Raw genomic sequence first — 19,721 nt, forward strand, 5'->3', positions numbered from 1 at the left:
AATGACCCCTACTTAACTAACTAACCAACTCCCTCCCTGGTTGCACACACCCTGGCAGCGCAGGGCGAGTTCCAGCTCTGAAGCCAGATATCTGTTTGGCTCTGGCCTCCCTGACTTTCTTGAATAACAAAAGTTTCTGTGGGACTTCTGCAACAGACAGAGTGAAGAAAACCACATCTGCTTCCTCTGCTGGAGCCTGCAAGCCAGCAAGCAAACGTGTGAATGCTGGTACTCAGTCTGTCTTTGATGCCCAACTGGCCTTTGGTGTCAGCTACAAAGGAGCTGTGTTCTGGCTGGGGAGAGCAGCTGGTCGCATGTGAAACTGCGGATAGCGGGGAGGTTTGCAAAGCACTGGAGGGTGGATGTGTGTGGTAGACCCCGCGCCTGCCTCCCCCTGCCCAGGTGCAGCACCCCACCAAAACCCAATTAGCCGGCTTTGCCAGGGAGGGCGAGGAAGCCTTGGGAACAGCCTAGAGCAGTCCTGCAGAGTCCAGCTGCTACCCAGGAGGTATCTCTCCAAGCAGGGATCAGCCTGCCTCTTGGGAAAGGGCACCACCCAGATCTTGTAGGGTGTTGCCCCGCTTTATCTGGGCCGCCTTTGTGCACTAATTGATGTTTGCAGCGGTTGGGAGGTTCGCTGGGCTCTGGGAAGCTCTGGGTTCTTTCATATTTGTGGGTGTAGCCTGAGAAGAACCCCAAGGACCTTCTCCCAGTGTCCCTTCTCTCCCACGCTGGAGCCTGGACCATCCGCACGCTGCAGCTCTCGCTGGCTGAAGACAAAAGTCCCCCCGTGGATTTGCAGTCTGGGCATATAGAGGCCATGGGGGGAGGGATGGATTGGGCAGAGCTTTGTCAGTATGGCAACTATAGATTATGCGTGACATAATCTGTGCTGTGGAGTTGAGCTGGGGACCAAGAAGAGGGCTGGTGGGGAGGGAGAGGAGGCGAAGCCGGGTCCATCTGGCCAGACCCATAGCCTGTGATGGTAATGAGATTCTGGAGTTAGCCTTAACCAGGTCAGCTTGCCATAAACGAGACTGACTGGTGTAACCGTGCTGGAGTAGGCCAAAATCTGGAAGTCCTAGAGCTACTTGTCTTCTCTTTTGCTAAGCAGCACCTGCTACACTAGGGCTTTGAAGTCTGTATGGGACTGGCTTCATCTCTTCGCTCTTGTGGGAAAACACAGAACTTCCCAGAAAGATCCCATTTTCTGTTTGACACTGTATGTCCTCTAAAACCCTCAAGCAAAGGACACTGTGGTGGCAGCTCAGGTCTCTGATGCTGTAATAGGAATTGCTTTAATCTGTAACTCTCTCCTGCTCTTCTCCTCCAAAGTGTGGGTAACTCAGCTGCTCTTCACAGGCTTTCAAAAAACGCCTTCAAGCCCAGCAGAGATCCCCACTCAGTGCTGAGATGTCAGGCGGCTCTGAACAGGGTCAGTAAATTCACTTACCAGCTGCCACAGCAACAGTGCTTTTGGTGCTCTTGCCCTTATTTTTTGCCAGGGATTGGGGTTGCTATGGCGCTGCAACACGTTACCCTGCAGTAATGCTTTAGAAGCAATAAACGCCGATTTCGGCAATGTGCGGCTTTGGCAGCTCGTCACAGCGTTGCTCCCTGGCTGAGCTGGAGTTTGCAGACGAGTCACATTCTCACCACCTAAAAAATCCTGTCTTGTGGTTTCAGCCAGAGGTTTGGTTTTGTTTTTTTTTTTAAACTTCTCATTTCTGAGAAAAGAAAAATCCCTTTTTCGTAGCATGGCTGCATGTCAGCGAAGTGTGAAATCCCTACATATAACCCTCCAGCCTCCCTTAGAAGGAAAGGTGTGAGATAGACCCCAGGAGGGAGGTTTGCCCGGGAAGCGCTGGCGGGGGGGGGAGCGCTGGCCCCTCGCCCCCCCAGGCCGCAGCACCCGGGCAGCGCAGCTCGCGGGAGGGCCCTGTACTTTGCCTCTGCTCTGTGGCTTGGAACAAGACACAGCATCTCTCAGGCCTCCCTTTCCTGCTGTCCTGGTTGTCTGTCTGCCCCACGTTAGACCGTAACTCCTCAGCTGATGGGGTTGTTGACGTGTGTCTTTGTGGTGCTGAGGATTTGGCTCCGGTGTCCTGTGTTGTCGGTGGGTTTGTCACCAGCGTGAGCGGTGGGTTTACCTGTTCCCAGTTGTGGGGAGGGAAATCATGTTCTGACTGGAGCCGGTATTTATTTGGGGACTTTCTAGAGGGGAAAAGAGCAGAGCCCGGGTAGGCAGACCCACCCCGGGGTGCTGCGATAAGGGAGAATTACCGAGGGGCGATTGGCCTCTGTGCACATCTGTGCCTCACCCGTGCTGTTCCCCTGGCGCTGGAGGCGAGGACGGGGGGAAGGTGTCATCGCCAAGGGCTGCCGAGGGGGTGGAGCAGGACAAGGGGCTGTCCAGGGGCACGTCTCACTGCAGTGCCTTACTCCCGGAGTCCTGCTGCTCCTCGCTCCGTTTCTGAGACAGAGACGGGGCTCTGGACTCTCTTTATCTCATAAACTAACAAGCCTGTTCCAGGCTTTGCAGCTGACAACTTTCTCTGGACCTGACTGTGCAAACACCTCCATCCCCACACTGCTCTGGGGCTGCTGCCTCGGTGAGCACGGCGCTGGGCCTTTCCCGTTCTCCCCTTTCTACCCTCTCAAGCTTTGTTCGACAGGAACAGAGGTAGGCGGAGGCAGTGGCATCCTGCAAAGGGGATGTGGAAAAAAACAATAACCAAATGCAAAGAACAGGAAACCATCTCTGAAATCAGCGTGAGGTCATCTACACACCTTCCCCAACGAGGCAGCTTGATGAGGAACTGTAGGCTGAGGCTGCGTCTCTAGCTGATAATTCTGAGCTTTGAACAAATGTCTTCTTACACAAGACGCTGGTCAACATGGGTTCAGCAAGAAGCTAGTAAGGCCAAGGAGAAAACCCCAGACTGCACTGAAGGCAGCTGGAGCCAGCGGGTGCTCAGCACCGTTGGAAAACTAGGTCTAAAGTCCTAAGGAGTCTGAAGAAAAAGCAATGCTTTCTGCTTGTGGCTCCCTTGAGTACAGCAATGTTTGCTTCCTAAAATACTTCTGAGCAGATGTGACATTCGCAGTGGGTCAGATAGGTTGTTTTCCATGAGGAAACACGGCGTGCCGTAAGGAAAGTGGATCAGAGGGAGGTTGTTCTGTGAAAGACGGCTTCTAGGAACTACGTGGTCCCTCGCTGAAGCCCTGGGCTTGGGCTACAAAAGCTGCCATGTTCACACGCTGTGGGGAAAAGCATCCAGCTCTCAGTCCACATACAAATCTGCTCAGAAGCGGAGGGGAATATCTAAAGGTTCCTGATAGTCCGCAGCTGAAACTGCCCGGACGTGCCCAAGCTGCGTCCTGACACGTCCTGTCCACAAACGCCAAGGCGGTGGGAGCTGGCGTGGGGAGTCAGGCTACGGCGACCCGGACCGAACAAAGGGCCAAGCTGACAAAAGACATTCAGGCACCAAAGCGGGCGGCGAGGTGCTTAGCAAAGCCCCGCACCATGGAGTCATGCGGGACGATAAGCTTCCAGGAGCTTGGCCCGCCTAGGAGATGCTACGTGCTTGTTCTGAGCGTGGCCTAGACTGCCGGGGATCGATACGTGCTGTGGAACATGGTCTGATCTAGCAGCTAACAGGCTAAAGAGCCTTTGTTTTCCGTCCATGGGCTCCCTCTCCCCCCCAGTTGCATTTCACACGGTTCAGTCACAGTCTTATTTCACAACTGTGTGTTTTGAAAGGACTTATTAGCTCTAAGTGTAGGCTGGGCTTAAAACTCTTGCTTTATTGTTTACCCTGCCTGCTAGGCCTGTTTCTGGGGTCAGACCCAGGTTACCAATTACAGCTGTGATTAAACGTACTAGCCCAGCTTACCCCGGGCTTTTTTCCCCTTAAATTCCCAGTGATTGTGCTTAACTGGTGTTAGCAACCAGGTGGCTGCTGGCACTGCCGTCACGATTGTCTGTGCCTTCTCCGGCAGAGCCAGATAATGAGATTTGAACCGGGCCAAATGTCTATTCTTTTTCCAGTTCAGAACTGTTCCCAGAGATTTTTTTCAAGTTTTTTTTTCTTAATGTAAAGAAAGCCAGCACTTGGCTTCCCAAATCTACATAGAGAACCTTAAAATCCTTCTCAAATACTAGGGTAAGGGGGAGGGACCCACGCGGGCAAAGTGACAGCTGATTTAGCGATCTGTGGGACGTCTAATAAGGAGGATTTGAATGTTAATTCTGTGTAACTATTTCGCCGCTGATAACAGGGGGTGTGAATTCACACTGTGGCTGTTTGACTGGCAGCTGACTCCAATGGTATTCGAGGACAGCTTGAAATTGTTTTGTGTGTCTCGTGCCTTACGAACTTCAGCCCAGCAGACTAAAAAAGGTGTCATCACCCCCAAAAAACGTAACAAGTCACAGTGTAGCGTGGGAACAGTTGCCTTTGAGGTATACATAAAACACCGCGAGCTGCTGATTCTTGAAAAGCGTAACTGTGTGAGCAGCTTGGTCTGCCCATGCTGAGTTTTAACCCTTGATTGAAAGCCAAATGTTCCCCTTTTATTGTAAAATTGCCAGCTCAACTGGTTTTGAACCTCATTTGGATAAACAGGGCCAGAGTGTTTGAAAGCCTATCTGAACTTCTAATTCCTGTCAAACCAGTTACAAATCTAGTCTGGCCGATTGCTATGGAGAGGTTTGTTGGGTTGGTTTTTTTTTTTTTATAATTGAAATCTAAATGCTCTCAGCCATTTCCAGCTAAACACAGGGCGGAAACTAATCTAGCCAGAACAGCATTAAAACCAGCTTTAACTCCTCTTTTTCAAATGAATTTTATTTTCTAATTGTTTGTTTACTCTGTAACTCCTCAAAGCAATTTGAAAGCATGTATTAAGTCTTATACCCTGTCTTTAAGACTGCAGTCTTCTTGTAACAGGGCCAGAAATTATGGGCCCATAACCCGCTTAGAGGTCCTTGAGCTCCACAGGAAATCTCTTATTGGAAGGGCTTAACGAAGACAATCTGATTTTGGAGCCCAGGGCCTGTGTCAGACCATATGAACATACACAGGACAAAGGCCCTAAGCTGTGCGAAGGGAGCCTTTAGAATCACGATGATTAAGAATAAATGGAGGATCTGAATGTGCAGAATGGTGCCACGGCTTACTTCATCCACTTGCGGAGCAGGGGGGACCAGGGGAACCTGCTTGCCAAGGTTAGGTCATCAGCGGCACTTAACGAACACTGTTAGCCCTAATGGCAAATAAACCTGCACTTGCTATTAGTGCTATTCTTGGCAGGCCGGAGGACAGGAGACCTCTTGTTACAATTATTGTCCAGTGACTCAGGACGGGATGATACCATCCAAGTACTTTTTAATGTGATCCTTCTGTTGGATGGGGGGAACGAGCCCTTTTCCCCGCTCTCAGCTTGTCTGGTTAGATTGCAAGCTCTGCTCAAGCCTCCTGTGCTTTCCTACAGTAGAGAAGTTGAGGGTTTATTTTTGCTTTGGCTTTGACTGAGATATATCTAGAAAAGTATCTTCTGCCAGGATGGTTTTGCTTGCTTCCTAATTTCCCGCTGCTTATGCCTGCACCCACGCGCCGCGAGCGCGTCTGCGGGCTGACAGCGCAGGTGTGTTTGAAGTGCCGACGCTGTGCGTGGACAGGCTCGCGCTCCGTGTTTATGCAGCCTCTTCCAGGGGCCTCTGGCTGCTGCTGCAGGAGAAATAACCTCCCCCGGCATGGTGCTGTGCTCTGCCTTTCGCATGCACCCGTGTGCTTTCATGTGTGTTGCTGACTTAAAAAAAAAAAAAAAAGTCCTTAGACTTTAATCCTCGGGTTTATTTCAAAGCTTACAAAGGCAAATCTGGTTTATAGCAAGAGATTTGCTTGATTCCTGCGGATGAATGGAGTGGCAGATGGAGCGGGGAGGGGAGGACTCGGGGACCCCTTGGCTCCATCTTCCTGCTTGACCCTCCTCCTGTGCCTGCTGCCCAAAGCGCTTTCTTTTACGCTGTGCAGAACACAAAATGGGGATGGTACAGACCTCTGCTTTGCGCAGTATCTGTTATATCCACCTCTTCGATGATTTCAAGAGCTATTTTCTTACTCTTTGCTCTGGCTTGCCGGTTACACATTGCTACATAGCCATCGTCTCGTGCTTCGGAAGGCGTGAAATCCCATGTATAGTGTGCGCACGTAGGAATGACAGAGGTGCGAATAAAATGAGCTGCAGACTCTGGAAGCAAAAGGCCTCAAAAAATCCTATTACACCCATGAGTCACGGGAAATAATTGGAGTTTTGAGACCTGCCATCTAAAGAGGTGCTGGAAAGCCTCCCCCCGACCTGCCGCACACAATCCCCTCTTTGAGGGGCCGGGAGGGGGGTGCCCTCGCCACCCCTTGCCACGAGCAGCGCCCGAGCGGGACAGGACCCCGAGCGGTTCGATAAGAGCCGCGATAAGGTGGAGCCGCGCTGGCGGGCTGCGTGCCGGCAGGCGCACGCTCCTCCTTATCGCGGAGCGCCGCGGCGAAAGCGCTGTGCCAGCGACGGGAGCGGCACTGTGGGAACCGGCGATGGCTCGGCCTCCGCGGGGCTGCTCCTCGGGCAGAGGCAAACCCAGATGATCTAATTCCCTGCCTCGGTTTTCTCCAGCTGCACCCACTGCTTGTGGAGATGCCAAATGAGGCCCCGGCCATAGCAGGAGAAGGCGTTTTCGCTGGGGATCCCATCAGAGCTGTGGCTTCAGATCCTCCCCCGGTGCACGCCAAGGGAGGCATCTGGGGCTGCGAGACAATGGCTCGAAACAATCCTGGTTCTCTGCCAGGGAATATTCATTCAGAAATCCCATCCTGTTTTGATACTAACTCTCTCATGGTTGATCAAAGCAAAGGCAAGAAAAGAGCTTGGCCTCCTACTGCTGCTTTAGCTTCGGGCCAGTTTCAGCAGAAGCTGGGCGAGTGCCTTCATCCTGGGCAGCGTGGCTGGCAGCCGGGCCAGCTGGTGCAGCTCCCTGTTTTGTGGTGGCTTTAAGGTGCTGCTTGCATCTTACAAAGCATCAGGGCCGTGCACCGCTTGCACCGGTTCTCCTCTCCCCTGCTGCTGGGCTGGACGGAGGCAACCGAGGACGCTTGGTTCTGCTCCATGCTTGCCTTGGCTTGCTCTCCCTGCTCCGTGATCGAACACGTCCTCTGCGCTGCAGCCACCTCCTCCTGGATCCCGCTCTTCCTCCAGCCAAAAGCCAGGCTGGGGGGAGGCACCGAGCCCTGGGGCGTCTGCCCTTGCTCCGCACCGCAAACGCTCCTCAGGCGGCGAGATGAAAGCGGTTATTGTCGCGTTCCCCCCCCCCCCGGCTCCCTCACCTGTCCGGGACAGGGCAGGTGATGGCAAGTTCTTCCTGCACGCTTCAGGGATCTCTGGAAAGGATTTGGCCTTGTCCAGGGAACAAGGGTCTGTGATGTGTCTGGGGGAAGGAAATTTGGTGATGGAAACTGGCTGGGGAGAGGAGACCAGACCCCCCCGTGTAGGGGGCCAGACCCCATCCCGTACCGAAGCCAGGAGGGCAGGAAGGGCCAGGCATCGGGGCTGGGTGATGGTCGGTGACTGATCCCTGCCATTCCAGGTCAGCAGAAACGCTGCTCCACCGCCGCCGCCGCGGCCCCGCCGCCGATCCAGCGCCCAACGCCCGTGCTGGGCCCATGCCCCGGCAGGGGCGCGCAGGACCCCGGGGCCAGCGGCTGTCGGGAGCCCCTTCCCCCCGCACCAGCTCCCGTCGGCGCCGTGCCTCCAGGCCGTTGCGGGTTCGGTGAGTGCCTTGCCTTCGCTTCACCCCCCCGAGGCGTCGTGGTCGTTGGTGGAAGCGGCCATGAACCCACCCGCTGGGGGGGGCTGGAACCCCGACCCTGGCGGTACCGGTGCTCCCCGGAGACCCGCCCCAGGAACCCGGGAGCAGCCGGGGGGCCCCGGCACCGGCTTCCCCCGGGGCGGCGCAGGGCAGCCGGGCCGATCCGGGATCCGCGGCGGGTTTCCACACCCGGGGAGCCCTTGCCCTGCCCCGCCCCGCTGCCCCCGCGACCGCCACCTCCCGTGGGTCCCCTCGAGCACCGGCAGCTGCCGGGGACCCCCGATCCCCCCCCCTCCCCCCGACACCCGGAGCCCGCGGGGGCCGCGGCCCGGAGCAGGGGGGTGCGGAGGCTGGGGTGGGCCGCGCCCCGGCCCCCGCCTCCTCCTCCTCCTCCCCCCCCAGGTCAGCCCCAAAAATAGCCCTCCGGTAACTCCCCCCCCGCGCCCCATTGTCATCGCGGCGGCGGCGACGTCACTCCTTCCACCGCGCTGAGGTCAGGCGCTATTAGCATACCGCGCCGCTCGGCCAATGGGCGCCGCCGCGCCGATGACGCCTCCCCGGGCCGCGCTACTTAAGGGCGGCGCGGAGCCGGCGGCGCAGACGGAGCCGAGCCGGTGGCGGTGCCGCAGCCAGCGCCGTTCCCCCGCCGCCGCCCGGGAGCCCAGCATGAGCCAGCGCCAGAGCCAGCGCCGCGGCGGCCCGCGGGCCGAGATGGCGCCCGAGATCGCCGCCGCCGTGGGCTTCGTCTCCAGCCTGTTGCGGACGCGGGGCTGCGTCAGCGAGCAGCAGCTGCAGGTCTTCAGCGGGGCGCTGCGGGAGGCGCTCGCAGGTGAGGCGCGGCCCGGGGAAGAGGTCAGCTTCGCGGGGAGGAAGGTCCCGCGTGAAAGCCCGCTCGTGTCCGTCCTCTTCCTCTCCCCCTCGGGGCCGGGCGGCCGCTGGTGTCCTTCCCGGGTGCCCCCTGTGTTGCTCCCAGGACCTGGTGTCCTTCCCGGGTGCCCCCTGTGTTGCTCCCAGGACCTGGTGTCCTTCCCGGGTGCCCCCTGTGTTGCTCCCAGGACCTGGTGTCCTTCCCGGGTGCCCCCTGTGTTGCTCCCAGGACCTGGTGTCCTTCCCGGGTGCCCCCTGTGTTGCTCCCAGGACCTGGTGTCCTTCCCGGGTGCCCCCTGTGTTGCTCCCAGGACCTGGTGTCCCTCTATGGGTGCCCACCCGTGTACTCTTGGGCTGGGCACCCATCTGTGTCCTTCCCTGACACCCAGCTGTGTCCTCCTTGATGCCAGATTCCTATTTGTTGCCCTTGCCTGGGTGCCCACCCGTGTCCCTGTGGTGACAGGCAGGCATCTGTGCCTCCCTAGGCACCCACCTGTGTCCCTGTGGCACAGGCAAACAGCTGCCTCAACCCGGAAAGGCAGCAGATCCCCTGCCTAGTCTCTGTTGAGGGCTTTGTGCAGCCCATCTGCTTGAAGCCCTCCCTGCTGGGGCTTGATACAGATGATCCAAAGCTAGTCTGTGTGCCCCGTCCCCTGGCAAGAAGTGCTCAGCCCTGTGTTGGGGGGTTTGGTGCTCCCCTCCCTGTGAGGAAGGCTGGGGCTTAGTCCTAACTGGGTGGTTCAAGGGTCTCCTCCCAGCCTAACGCAGCCTTGTCTTATCAGCTCTAAGAAAGGATGGTTTGTTTGCTGCTGTGCTGCGATAAAGGGTAGCGACATGCCCCGTACTTAGAGAATGACCTGGATGTTACTCCCTGACTGTGGAGTTTTGTTGTTGGCGATACGGTATCTGCCTTGACCACCCCGGCGGTCGGGATGAGAAGGTGTTGGGTGCCGTCACTGCAGCCCCTGTGGCACTGTCCTGCCTGGGCTTTCTGGGACCCGAAGAGCTGCGCTCCTGTGCCTTGGAGCAAGCAGCGGCTGAGTAGTCGAGCGCTCGGCTCTGGAGCCTCCGTCTGATGGAGGCAGCCGAAGGAGGACTCGGTTTCCTCCGCCTACAGCGAGGTGTGGGACCCCCTCGGGACTGCAGCAGGACGCAGACCTCACAGCTGCTGCACGCCTGCTCACCGCTCTTCCCTTCTCGCTTCCCTTGCAGAGCACTACAAACACCACTGGTTTCCTGAGAAACCATTCAAAGGCTCTGGGTATCGCTGCATCCGGATCAATCACAAAATGGACCCCATTATCAGCAAAGCAGCTAGCCAGATCGGACTCAGCGTACCGCAGCTCTACCAGCTCCTGCCCAGCGAGCTCACGCTCTGGGTGGATCCCTACGAGGTCTCGTACCGCATCGGTGAGGACGGCTCCATCTGTGTCTTATACGAAGCGACTGCAACGAAACCTGTGAGCTCCTATGGGATGCTTACCTGTAAGAACCAGATGATGTTAGGTCGCACCAGCCCTTCCAAAAACTACATCATGACTGTCTCCAGCTAAATACTCCTCTTGTCCGTACACTGCCAAGACACAGGCTACTGTATACCTCACCTGAGGATCTATTTTTAAGATGAAGAGCTATTTATATTTTTTAAAAAAATCCAAGAAAATCCAAAATTAAAATATTGGGCACCGCTTTGAACAGAAGCGGTGTTCTAGGTGCCTTTTTTAAAGCTGTTGCAAGCTTATGAGTTTTTATTATGAAGCCGATATCTACCTAATTAGTGTTGGATGGCAATTTTGGGCTGGCTTGCTCACTTGGGCAGCTTGGAATGCAGGAAGAGGGGGAAGAGCCGGGCTGGGAAGCGTGGCTTGGTGGTGGGAGATGTCTGTGTCACCTTCTTGCCATCCTGGTACCCAGCAGTATTGCTGTATTGCCAAGTATGGCAATACTGTCGGAGAAGGGATGAAGGAGTTGCTGTCATTCCTCCACTACTTTCTTCGCTCCCCAGCTGATCTGATCTCTCTGGGGCCTGGATACAGCGTTTGGGGGAACCTTGCCTCAGGGCTGGGTGATGCTGGGGACACTGGGATCTTGCACATCTCCTCTGGACCCACTTGCTCTGAGTGTTGCAGCTCTGCTCTGCCCCATGCCCAGCACAAAGCGAGGGGGAGCCTGGCCTTTCTCCAACCCCTCCATCTCTCCCATCTGCTGCTGGACTGAAGGGGCCACATAGGTATTGGTGCCCTGCGAATGGAGCAAGACAGAGGTGTGCTGGGGGTCAGGCTGGGCAGAGAAGGTCCCCGAGGTGAATATTGCAGCTACTGTGGTGGCACTGGAGTCCTGTTTGTTCCTGGTGCTCCCCAGTACCTGGCTATCGCCCGCTGCTTGCTGCACGCTGAGCAGGGTGCTCCGGACCCTGAAACCAGCACTGAAGAGCTGTGAATTACAAAAGCCTTTCTGCTATGTGTGGCTTAGACATCAGCCCATGACCTGCTCTTGTGGCCTCTCTGTGCTCCAAGAGTGGAGCCTGGCCTCTTCCTTGCAAAAGTTGCCTAATCCAGTGCTGATGCCTTGCCGTGTCACTTCTCCGGAAGAGCTGAAGCAACTCGCCTTGTGCCATAGAGGTTGGTGTGTGGGAACCCTCTTTGCCCTGTCTCTTAAAATCAGAAGTAGTGGGGGGGGTCTCTTCCCCCTGTGTGTGGGATGCTCAGATGCTTTGGTGTCCTAACGTTGCTTTTAAAGTCCCAGCACTTCTTCCCTCTCTTCCTCCTCTGGGTGACCAGCACGTGGCTGTCCCTGGGAGCTGTCTCCACTGATACCTTGGTAAGGGGCATCGCTTGGTTCTGATCTCTTGGTACATAACTGTTTTGCACAATTAATGCCTCATCCTGTGCTCTGTCTATTCAAGCAAAACTGCTCTTGGAGTCCCAGTGGTACTTGTATTCAGGGAGACTTTGCCCAAGCGTTGTTCAGGATTTGGCCCTTAAACTGCTCTGGCTAACTACAAATGGGGTGGGAGCTGAAAGTGCTGCCCCGAGAACTTTACCTGCCTGTCGGGAATGAGCCTTTAGCAGGATGTTGTATGGCCGATGCCTCTTTACTCACCAGCTGGTGCTCCCCCAGGGATCCTGGGAGAAGCGATTGAAAAAGCAGGGCATTGACATGGCTGTTTGTAATGAACCTTCCCAGATCTGTGTCTCAGCACACTTTTTTTACCTTCTTTTCTGACCTGGCAGCTGACTGGCATAACCAGAGTTGTTCTTGCCCGGCCTTTGATGAATCAAGTTCTCAGACATTTGTGCAATATATTTCCAAATCTTGGGTGCTCTGGGAGAGGAAGGAAACCTCCCATCTACCACAGTTTTTAGCTTGCTTTTTTTATATATCTAAAAAAAAAAAATCAGCAGAGCTCCCCAACTCTGACTACTAATGTGGAAAAGTAAGTTCAGATTTTTGTAAGCTTCAAATCATGAGTTCCAGAACTGGAAAACCAGCCTCAATTCTTAGATCCTTTTAAAATGTCAAGTGGTGAGTTATTTGTCCTTGAACAGTAATAGCAGACTGCGGCTCTGAAGTTGCATCACTTCCCTCTGCATTTTCTCATGTCAGCAAAGCGGAAGCTGAAATGAAGCACTGGGGCTTTTCCCTCGGTGAACTTGTGCAATAGGTGACCTCACCGAGAGGGGAGTACTTGGGAACTTCCAAAAAGCAAATTCCCTTTTCGAGGAAAAGGGATCTCGGTGCTTTTCGGAGTCCTCACTTCACCTGCTTACGTGGAAAGCCCATGATGAGAACTGCATCCGGGCTGAGCAGCGTTAGCTTTGCTGGGCTCCTTGGCTGGATGTGGAGTCTCCTGAAGGCTGGTACTTCCTCGGGTTGTAATTTGTCAAGATCAAAGCAGTCCTAAGATCTACCCCCGCTTTTACTTCGTTCCCTCCCTCTTACCAGAAAAGTTTTTCAGGAACAACAGCCCACACCAAAGGAATACGCTATAATTGCTGTTAACGTGCCCCCACTTCCAGAACCAAAATAGCCAAGTCTCATTCTTTTTGTCCCTGCTGTGGAGGAGTCCAATGTTAAAGGTGTCTGGTTTTAGCTTCAAAACCAAGCAAACTTGGGTATAATCCATTTCTCTTTTGTAGCTGGTTACACGTAAAAGCTGTGAATTAGCGTGCTCTGTTGCCTTCTGCCTACAAGCCTGATAGTCGACTGCAGAGCGGAATGGTGTGTTAAGACAGTGTATTTGAGGGGTTTCTTGTCTTTTTTTTTTTTAACAAGCTGGACTGTTGAACGGGACCTGCTTTTTGTATTTGGTGAAAATGGTAGAAAGTTTGTAAGCTACACTTGGAGGAGGGAGTGGATGGTTACTAATTGTATAGTAGTGTTTTTATATACGGAATGTACAGATCCTTTGACAGATGTATGCTTTTGTTACTTTAATAAAAATGTAGCAGTATAAATGAGCCTCATTTTCTTCCTGGGAACTGTTGGATGCTTGCAAAGAGGGTGAGGGTTGGGATTGCAGCCGAAATCCCACACTGCAAATGCTGTGGGCTTGGTTAAAGTCTGGATGACTGCTAATATCCAGCTGTGTCAAGGAGGAGGTTTAGAAAAAAGCTGCTTAGTCAACATGCTGACTCAAACCCTGCCCCTCTGAACCTGAGGAATTAAGGCTGGGAATTGGCCTGGTGACTCACGCGGGGCTGTGGGCGTCCTGCCCTCCTCCCCCAGGGCTTCTGGCTTGGGCAGCGCGGGATTTACTCGGTGCAGGGTTGTGGAAGTCCTGTGTTCTGCCAGGGCATGAAGGTGTTACGTCGTCGACTGCCCCATCTCTTACCCCACCCTAGGAATGGCATAAACAAAGTCTTGGAGAGAAGCGATTAACGATGGGAGCCAGGCACGGGGCAGTTCCCGGTTCTGCCTCCGCTGGCCTTCCTGGGGTGACCGAGCCCGCGGAGGAGGAAGGGTGAGAGATCACGGGGCTGAAACGTTCAGGTATGCGGAGGATGCTCTGGGCCTCTCATGATAAAGGCAGGCCTCTCGTGATAAATGCAGACCTGTCATGATAAAGGTTGATTGACTGGATATCCTGTTGTGGCTCTGTCAAGAGACCGGTGACTGCCGCAGGGAGCCGTAACCCTGCTCCCTGGGCTGGGGGCGTCCCGCTCGTGTTTAACCCCCATCTGCACCCACCTTCAAGCTGACCTGATTCAAGGACCTCAGCTACACCGGCCCGTGCTAGTTTCAGGCCAAAACTCTATTTTTATGGAGTTGAGGAGGGCTTGGGTCGCAGCCTGCGGGGTCCTCACGACCCACCCCAACCTGCTCCCTCCTGGAGCGGAGATGCCAAGGGGGGGCACAGGCCCGGTCCCCCCGCTCTCCCCGACGGGGCCGAGCTGCTTCCTCCCCTCCTGCTTTTATCGTAACGTGCCACCTCCCAGAGGAAAGCAATTTGCGGGCCGATTTTCATGCTCTGTCAAAGCCACTCCTTTTTGAACTCATCCCTTCATTAGTTTCCATAAACACACTCAAATTGCTGCTGCTTGTGAAACAGGGCTGTCGGGGAGGAATGGGTGTCCCGTCCAGCTGCTGATTAGCTCGGGAGTCATCCCGGTTCAAAGGCTTGGTGAAGTCAGATGATGGCAGCCTTCCTCCCTCTGGCTTGTCCGGATCCGTGTGGTCCGTCTGGACCTGCGTGCCGTGCTCCGTGGCCCATTTTCAGGCTGGCACAGTCCGTGCCACGACCAGCCTGGCGTGGTCCTGCGTGCTGTGGCCTGTGGCTGGCGTTTGGGCCAGCAGGCAGAGCCAAGATCAGCTAAAATTGGAGTTGCTCGTAGCCCAGATAAAAATACGGCTCTTACGCCATGGAGTGTCCAGTGAGGAGTCAACGCTACCTGCGCCGCAACCAGATCCCCGCCAGCCTTTTAATAGGTGACTCATCTGCTATTTTTATTTTGCTTGTCACTTTTCTTCTGGTAGGATCGGGCTACCTGGCGTGCAGGCTGGGTTAGCTTGGGGGTGCATCTTTATCTGCCCCCCCAAGCCCTTTCTCGGCCTTTTGATGCTGAGCCGCAGCTCTCAGCACCTTTTCTCATTGCGAGACCCCAGGGCACAGGATCAGCTCGGGCACAGGAGGGAGTGCGGAGGCACAGGCTGGGCAGGGAAGTGCCCGATTCAAGGAGCCTGGGTCAAATCTTGTCCTCTGTAATCAGAGATCGGAGTGTTGCGTAAACGAGCATTTGCCTTTGACACGTCCTCGGTGAGAGCCCGGCCCTTTGCCCGGCAGACCTGCCTGCACGCCTGCCTGCATCCCGGCACCCCGCCGGAGAGGTCAGCTCTGCCGGCAGAGCGGGGTCCAGGACCGAAACCCAGAGTGTCCCGATGTGTGCGACACCCGCCGAGAAACGAGTTACCCCCCGCAAAAACCCCGCTGCCGGGAGGGAGGGCAGCACGGGTGATGCTGGCGCTCAGGGGAAAACGCTTTCCTCCCGTCCCAGCAGCCTGGAAGGGCGTTTAATGCCTATTTAGGGTAAAAAGGTGCGTGGGCTTTCATGTCCCGTCCCCCGCTATCCGCGCAAGGCTTCCCAGCTGCAGGCGTGCTGTAGCAGTGCTGTCAGTCCTTCCTCACGGGAGCTGGGCCGGTTTTGGGGGCTGCTCTGTTGGGGAAACGCAGTTGTGCAAAGCCCAAATCAGCCACGAGGAACGTCCTGACCCAGCAGCCACAACCAGGCCCCCCCCGGTCCGCGAGGATGTTTTGGGTGACTCACGGCAAAACGTTTGTTAGATTTTTTTGTGTGTTTGTGTGCTCCTCTTTCCTGGGGTCCCTTTAGCAGAAATTGGGTGTTTCTCGGTTCTAAGTTATCAGAAAAGCAACATCAGCAGTTAGGATGCGAAACTGCTCGTTGGGGTTATTTCTGCCCTTCCCACAGCAGCCAGACCTCATCCCCCGCCAGTCCCGCTATTACCGTCCCTGTCTTGAAGCGCTTTTGCCCCTGCCCACCCCGAAGCTGGGAAGAGAGCTGGGCCCCTTCGAAACGTGGCAAATGGGACGGGTTGCTCAGACGGGAAAAAGGTGACGGGGGCCGGGGTGGCAGCCGGGGCTCTGGGCTCTCCCTTGTTTGCCTCTGCAGCTGGAGGAAGGACAGAAGCGAAACCGGCTGCCGCCGAGCCTCCTCCCCGCACCAGCACGTTTGTGCAGGGCTCGGCCGCCGCCAGGTGCTTCCTGCCCTCTCTATTTGCCGACGGGGCGATGGGAAGCGACCGGCTACTTCGGCTCAGCCGAGGCCAATCAGGCACTCGCAGGGGCGCAGCCGCGCACGCCTGTATCTGGGGAGACGCAGCCGGCAGCGCCCAGCCCCAGCCCCGGGAAGAGGGGGAGGCGCGGGCCCCGGGGTGCTCCGTCGCCCCGATGATCTTCCCAGGATCTGCCGGAGCCGTAGAAACTCTGCAATCACATGGCCCGGCAACGGGAAGATGGTTTGCGGGGTTTGGAGGGGTTGGTGCTGCGCCAAGCTCATGGCGCTTTGGGCCGCAGCCCTCCGGCAGGCTCCGGCATCACCACTGCTTGCACCGGCAATCTCCGGCATCGCCACTGTTCACACCGGCAATCTCCGGCATTGCCAGCGTTTGCTGCCGTGGTGGAGCCCCCACACAAGCCCTGCCTCCAGCTGCGCACACCGCAGGGCTGAGCCAAGCCCTTCCCCGAGCCCCCGGGGCATGGGCAGACATCGGGTCCGGGGTCCGGGTTGGCTCGTGGGCTCCTGTTGGTTTGGGCCCCTTGGCCGGGGTGGCAGAGGGATTCCTGGCTGGGGACCGTGCTCCCTGCCTGCCCTTCCTCCTGGCAGACCTTCCTCTCCCTCCTCTTCCCTCCTCCAGCTCTCTGGCCTCCCTTCGCATCTGCCCAGCGGCCCCAGCCGGACCCTGAGCTCTCCCTGGCCAGACATCGAGCCCTCCGCAGCCACGACCCATCCTGGCTCAGCTTGTGCATCCCCGAGCACCCCGACAGCCTTGCACACAGCCGGGCCCCCAAACCAGCGTGAAGGGGAACGCACCGCTCTGCCTTTCCAATCCCTGCTAAAAACTGAACCACCCGGTGGAAAAAAAAAAACAACCTTCCTTCCTCCAAAAAGGTCACGGGCAGATGCGAGCGCGTGTGCCGCAGCCGCCGCTCGCCCACTCGCCGCCCCCCCGCGCGGCGCAGTAACCGCCTCGGCGCTCGCGGCTTGCTGTGCTTGGAGGGGCTCCAGCAGCAGATGGGGCAGGCTGCGGCACTGCTTAATGCTAACTTGTAATGAAAAAAATTCCCCCCAAAGAACCGCAAAACCTGCCGGCAGGCTCAGCCCCAGCCCTGTCTCCGCTCCCTGCCTGCTCGCTTCCTCCCGTGCCAGCTTTCGGGCGGGAGCGCGCACAGAGCGGGTCCGGCGCAGACCTCTGCTTCATTAAAAATTACAGCGGGGAGGGAGAGGGGAAGGGGGTCCCCAATGGGGAGCGGGGGGCTGCTGCTGGTGCCCCGAGAGCAGGCACGGCCCTCGGCCCTGGAAGGGGTCACCCCCACCGAGGGGAGCAGCTCGAATGGGACAAAAGTGGGGTCTGGGCAGGGACAGCCTGCGCTGGCCCTGCAGTGGGTCCCCACGTCTCCCTGCTCCTGGGGCATCACCGAGGGGCTCGGGGGTCCTGGGGGCCGGCCCACCCCGTGTCCCCCCCTGCAAGCGCCTGGGCGAGCGGCTACGAGGCTGGGGCAGATGGGGAGGGGAGAGGAGCCCCTTTCAGCTGCTTTTTTATTTTCCAGCAAGCATCCCAAGGGGAGAGCCGTCCCCATCGCCATCCCCATCCCCACCCCGGCCCCTCCGCAGCGGCTGCTCCCCGGCGCGGGGGCCAGCTCCGACGCTCTCATTTACGACCTGTTGGGGGATAAAAGGGGTTTGTTGGCGGCAGCGAGCAACTGGTGCGCGGGGACAACTGCTGCCATCTGTCTGGTGGGGCGGTGGGGGGGCCGTGGCGGGGCCGGGGCCAAGCCGGGGCCGGGGTTTTGTTTCTCCTTTCATGCACCACTAAACTTTGCACCTTTTGTTTCCCAGAGAAGGGCTGAGAGTCGGGAAGAAAAGAGGCCTCTGCGCCGCACGGGTCGGGGCAGAGCTCGCTCGGCTTGCCAGCGGGCTTGCGTACGATTCTTATTAAATATTATAATAGTAATTATTGTTATTTGAGGAGTCTGTTGGTGTTGGGCAACCCGGTGCTGAACCCCCTCCGTCCTCCCCCCGCCGTGCCGTCCCCACGCCGCACCCTGCCAGCTCGCCGGGCAGAGCGAGGTGCCCCAACATGCTCCGTGCTGGCGGGGTGCGTCCCTCCAGGACCCGAGGCTGCCTCGCCACGCAGCAACGGCATGCCCTGCCATCTCCGAGGGATGCCGTGCCCCCGTCCCCAAGGGGTGCCATGCCCCCGTCCCCAAGGGGTGCCATGCCCCTGTCCCCAAGGGGTGCTGTGCCCCCGTCCCCAAGGGGTGCTGTGCCCCTGTCCCCAAGGGGTGCCATGCCCCCGTCCCCAAGGGGTGCTGTGCCCCCGTCCCCAAGGGGTGCTGTGCCCCTGTCCCCAAGGGGTGCTGTGCCCCCGTCCCCAAGTGGTGCTGTGCCCCTGTCCCCAAGGGGTGCCGTGCCCCCGTCCCCAAGGGGTGCTGTGCCCCCGTCCCCAAGTGGTGCTGTGCCCCTGTCCCCAAGGGGTGCTGTGGCCCCATCCCTGAGGGACACCATGCCCCTTGTCCCCAGGTGATGCCATGCCCCGTCCCTGGGCAGTTGCCGTGCCCTGGCAGTAGCAGCAAGGCGAGGGCAGGGCCCAGGCAGCCGGGGCGGTGGGAGCAGCCGGAGGCTGCGGTCGCTGCCCCGGGGCAGTTTGTGCTTCCTGGTGGAGCCCTGTCTGTCTCTGGGACGGGAGCGCAGAGCCCGGGGCAGGCTGTAGCCGGGCGGGCGGGCGAGTCTCACCAGCTGCCTGGGTTTTGTTCAGGGCTGGGAGCCGCTTGCTTTGCTCATCATCTGCTTTCCGCTGAGCCGCGTCTCCGGGCCCAGCCTGGAGCTGGCAGCGGGGATGAGCCCTGCGTGCCCCGGGGAGCGCGTCTCCCAGCTCCGGGGAGTGCCGCAGGAGGGAGGGGGGCTCGTGGGGCTCCCTGCTCCACCACATCTCCGCACCGGTGGCACCGACCCAGGAGTGTCTTGTGGGCCAAGCTTTGCCTGTGGCTGCTACCGCTACGGAGCAGTCCCTGCCAGCCTCACGTAGCAAGGCAGAAGGAGAAGGATTTACGGGTGATGCTGGGGTCTGCGCCCCAGGACCCGCCAGCTCGTGTTGGGATGCGTCAGGGCATCCCTCCGGGGTCAGTACCTGCCCCGGCCCCTCTGCAAAGGCCGCTCGTCCTGCGGGCGTCCCTGCGCCTGGCACAGCGGTGCCCGGCCCCGCGGGGAAGGGGCAGCTCTGGGTGTTGCTGCTGCGGGGACACAACACCACCTGCGTGAATGCAACACCCGTGTGAATGCAACACCCGCTCCTTTGGGGAACCGCTGGGAAATGTCTTACTGGGAACCAGCTGCAGGCAACAATATCCCTAAGCCCTGCGCGTCCCCGGCGTTCCCAGCTGCCAGGCAAAGGGCGAGGCCCATTTTCCCTCTGACAATGCCCTTTTACCGGGGACTTTATTTCTATTATAGCACCGGATAAAACAGAAAAGGGGAAGGACGGGTCTGGAGCGGAGCAGCTGCCCTTGCTGATGCATTCGCTGCTTTGTTGCGAGTTTCAGGTCTGGATGGGGCTGAGACGCCGGCCGCGGTGCTCCCGCAAAGCGCGAGGGCTCGTCGCCCCGCTCCCGGCCCCGCGGGGGGCTGCGGAGGGACCGGCTGGGATCTGCCCCGGAAAATTCCCCTCTGTTCGCTCAGCACAGGCTGTGGCACCGCTTCGGGGCTCAGCCCAGGGATGCAGAGGCTGCCGGGGGTCTCTGCTGAGCTCTGCCCGC

General features: G+C 57.8%; 1 protein-coding gene across 2 annotated transcripts; it reads left to right on the top strand.

The window, feature by feature from the left end:
* Positions 1-8,392: 8,392 nt before the first annotated feature.
* BTG2 (BTG anti-proliferation factor 2) lies at positions 8,393-16,811 on the top strand (the record flags this gene model as incomplete). 2 transcript variants are annotated; one of them, XR_014230184.1, is made up of 3 exons in its annotated part: positions 8,393-8,693; positions 9,944-11,352; positions 16,604-16,811. XR_014230184.1 is itself a non-coding variant. In XM_082330225.1 (2 exons), 2 exons carry the CDS (start codon positions 8,393-8,395, stop codon positions 10,282-10,284), a joined length of 642 nt encoding a protein of 213 aa, XP_082186351.1. In that variant the 3' UTR covers positions 10,285-13,208. The 2 variants fall into 2 exon arrangements, 1 of the variants encoding a protein (XP_082186351.1); XM_082330225.1 differs by lacking the exon at positions 16,604-16,811 and having other exon boundaries at positions 9,944-13,208.
* Positions 16,812-19,721: the final 2,910 nt, after the last annotated feature.

The sequence above is a fragment of the Platalea leucorodia genome (assembly GCF_965183815.1).
Source record: "Platalea leucorodia genome assembly, chromosome: 19".
Classification (NCBI taxonomy): Eukaryota; Metazoa; Chordata; class Aves; order Pelecaniformes; family Threskiornithidae; genus Platalea; species Platalea leucorodia.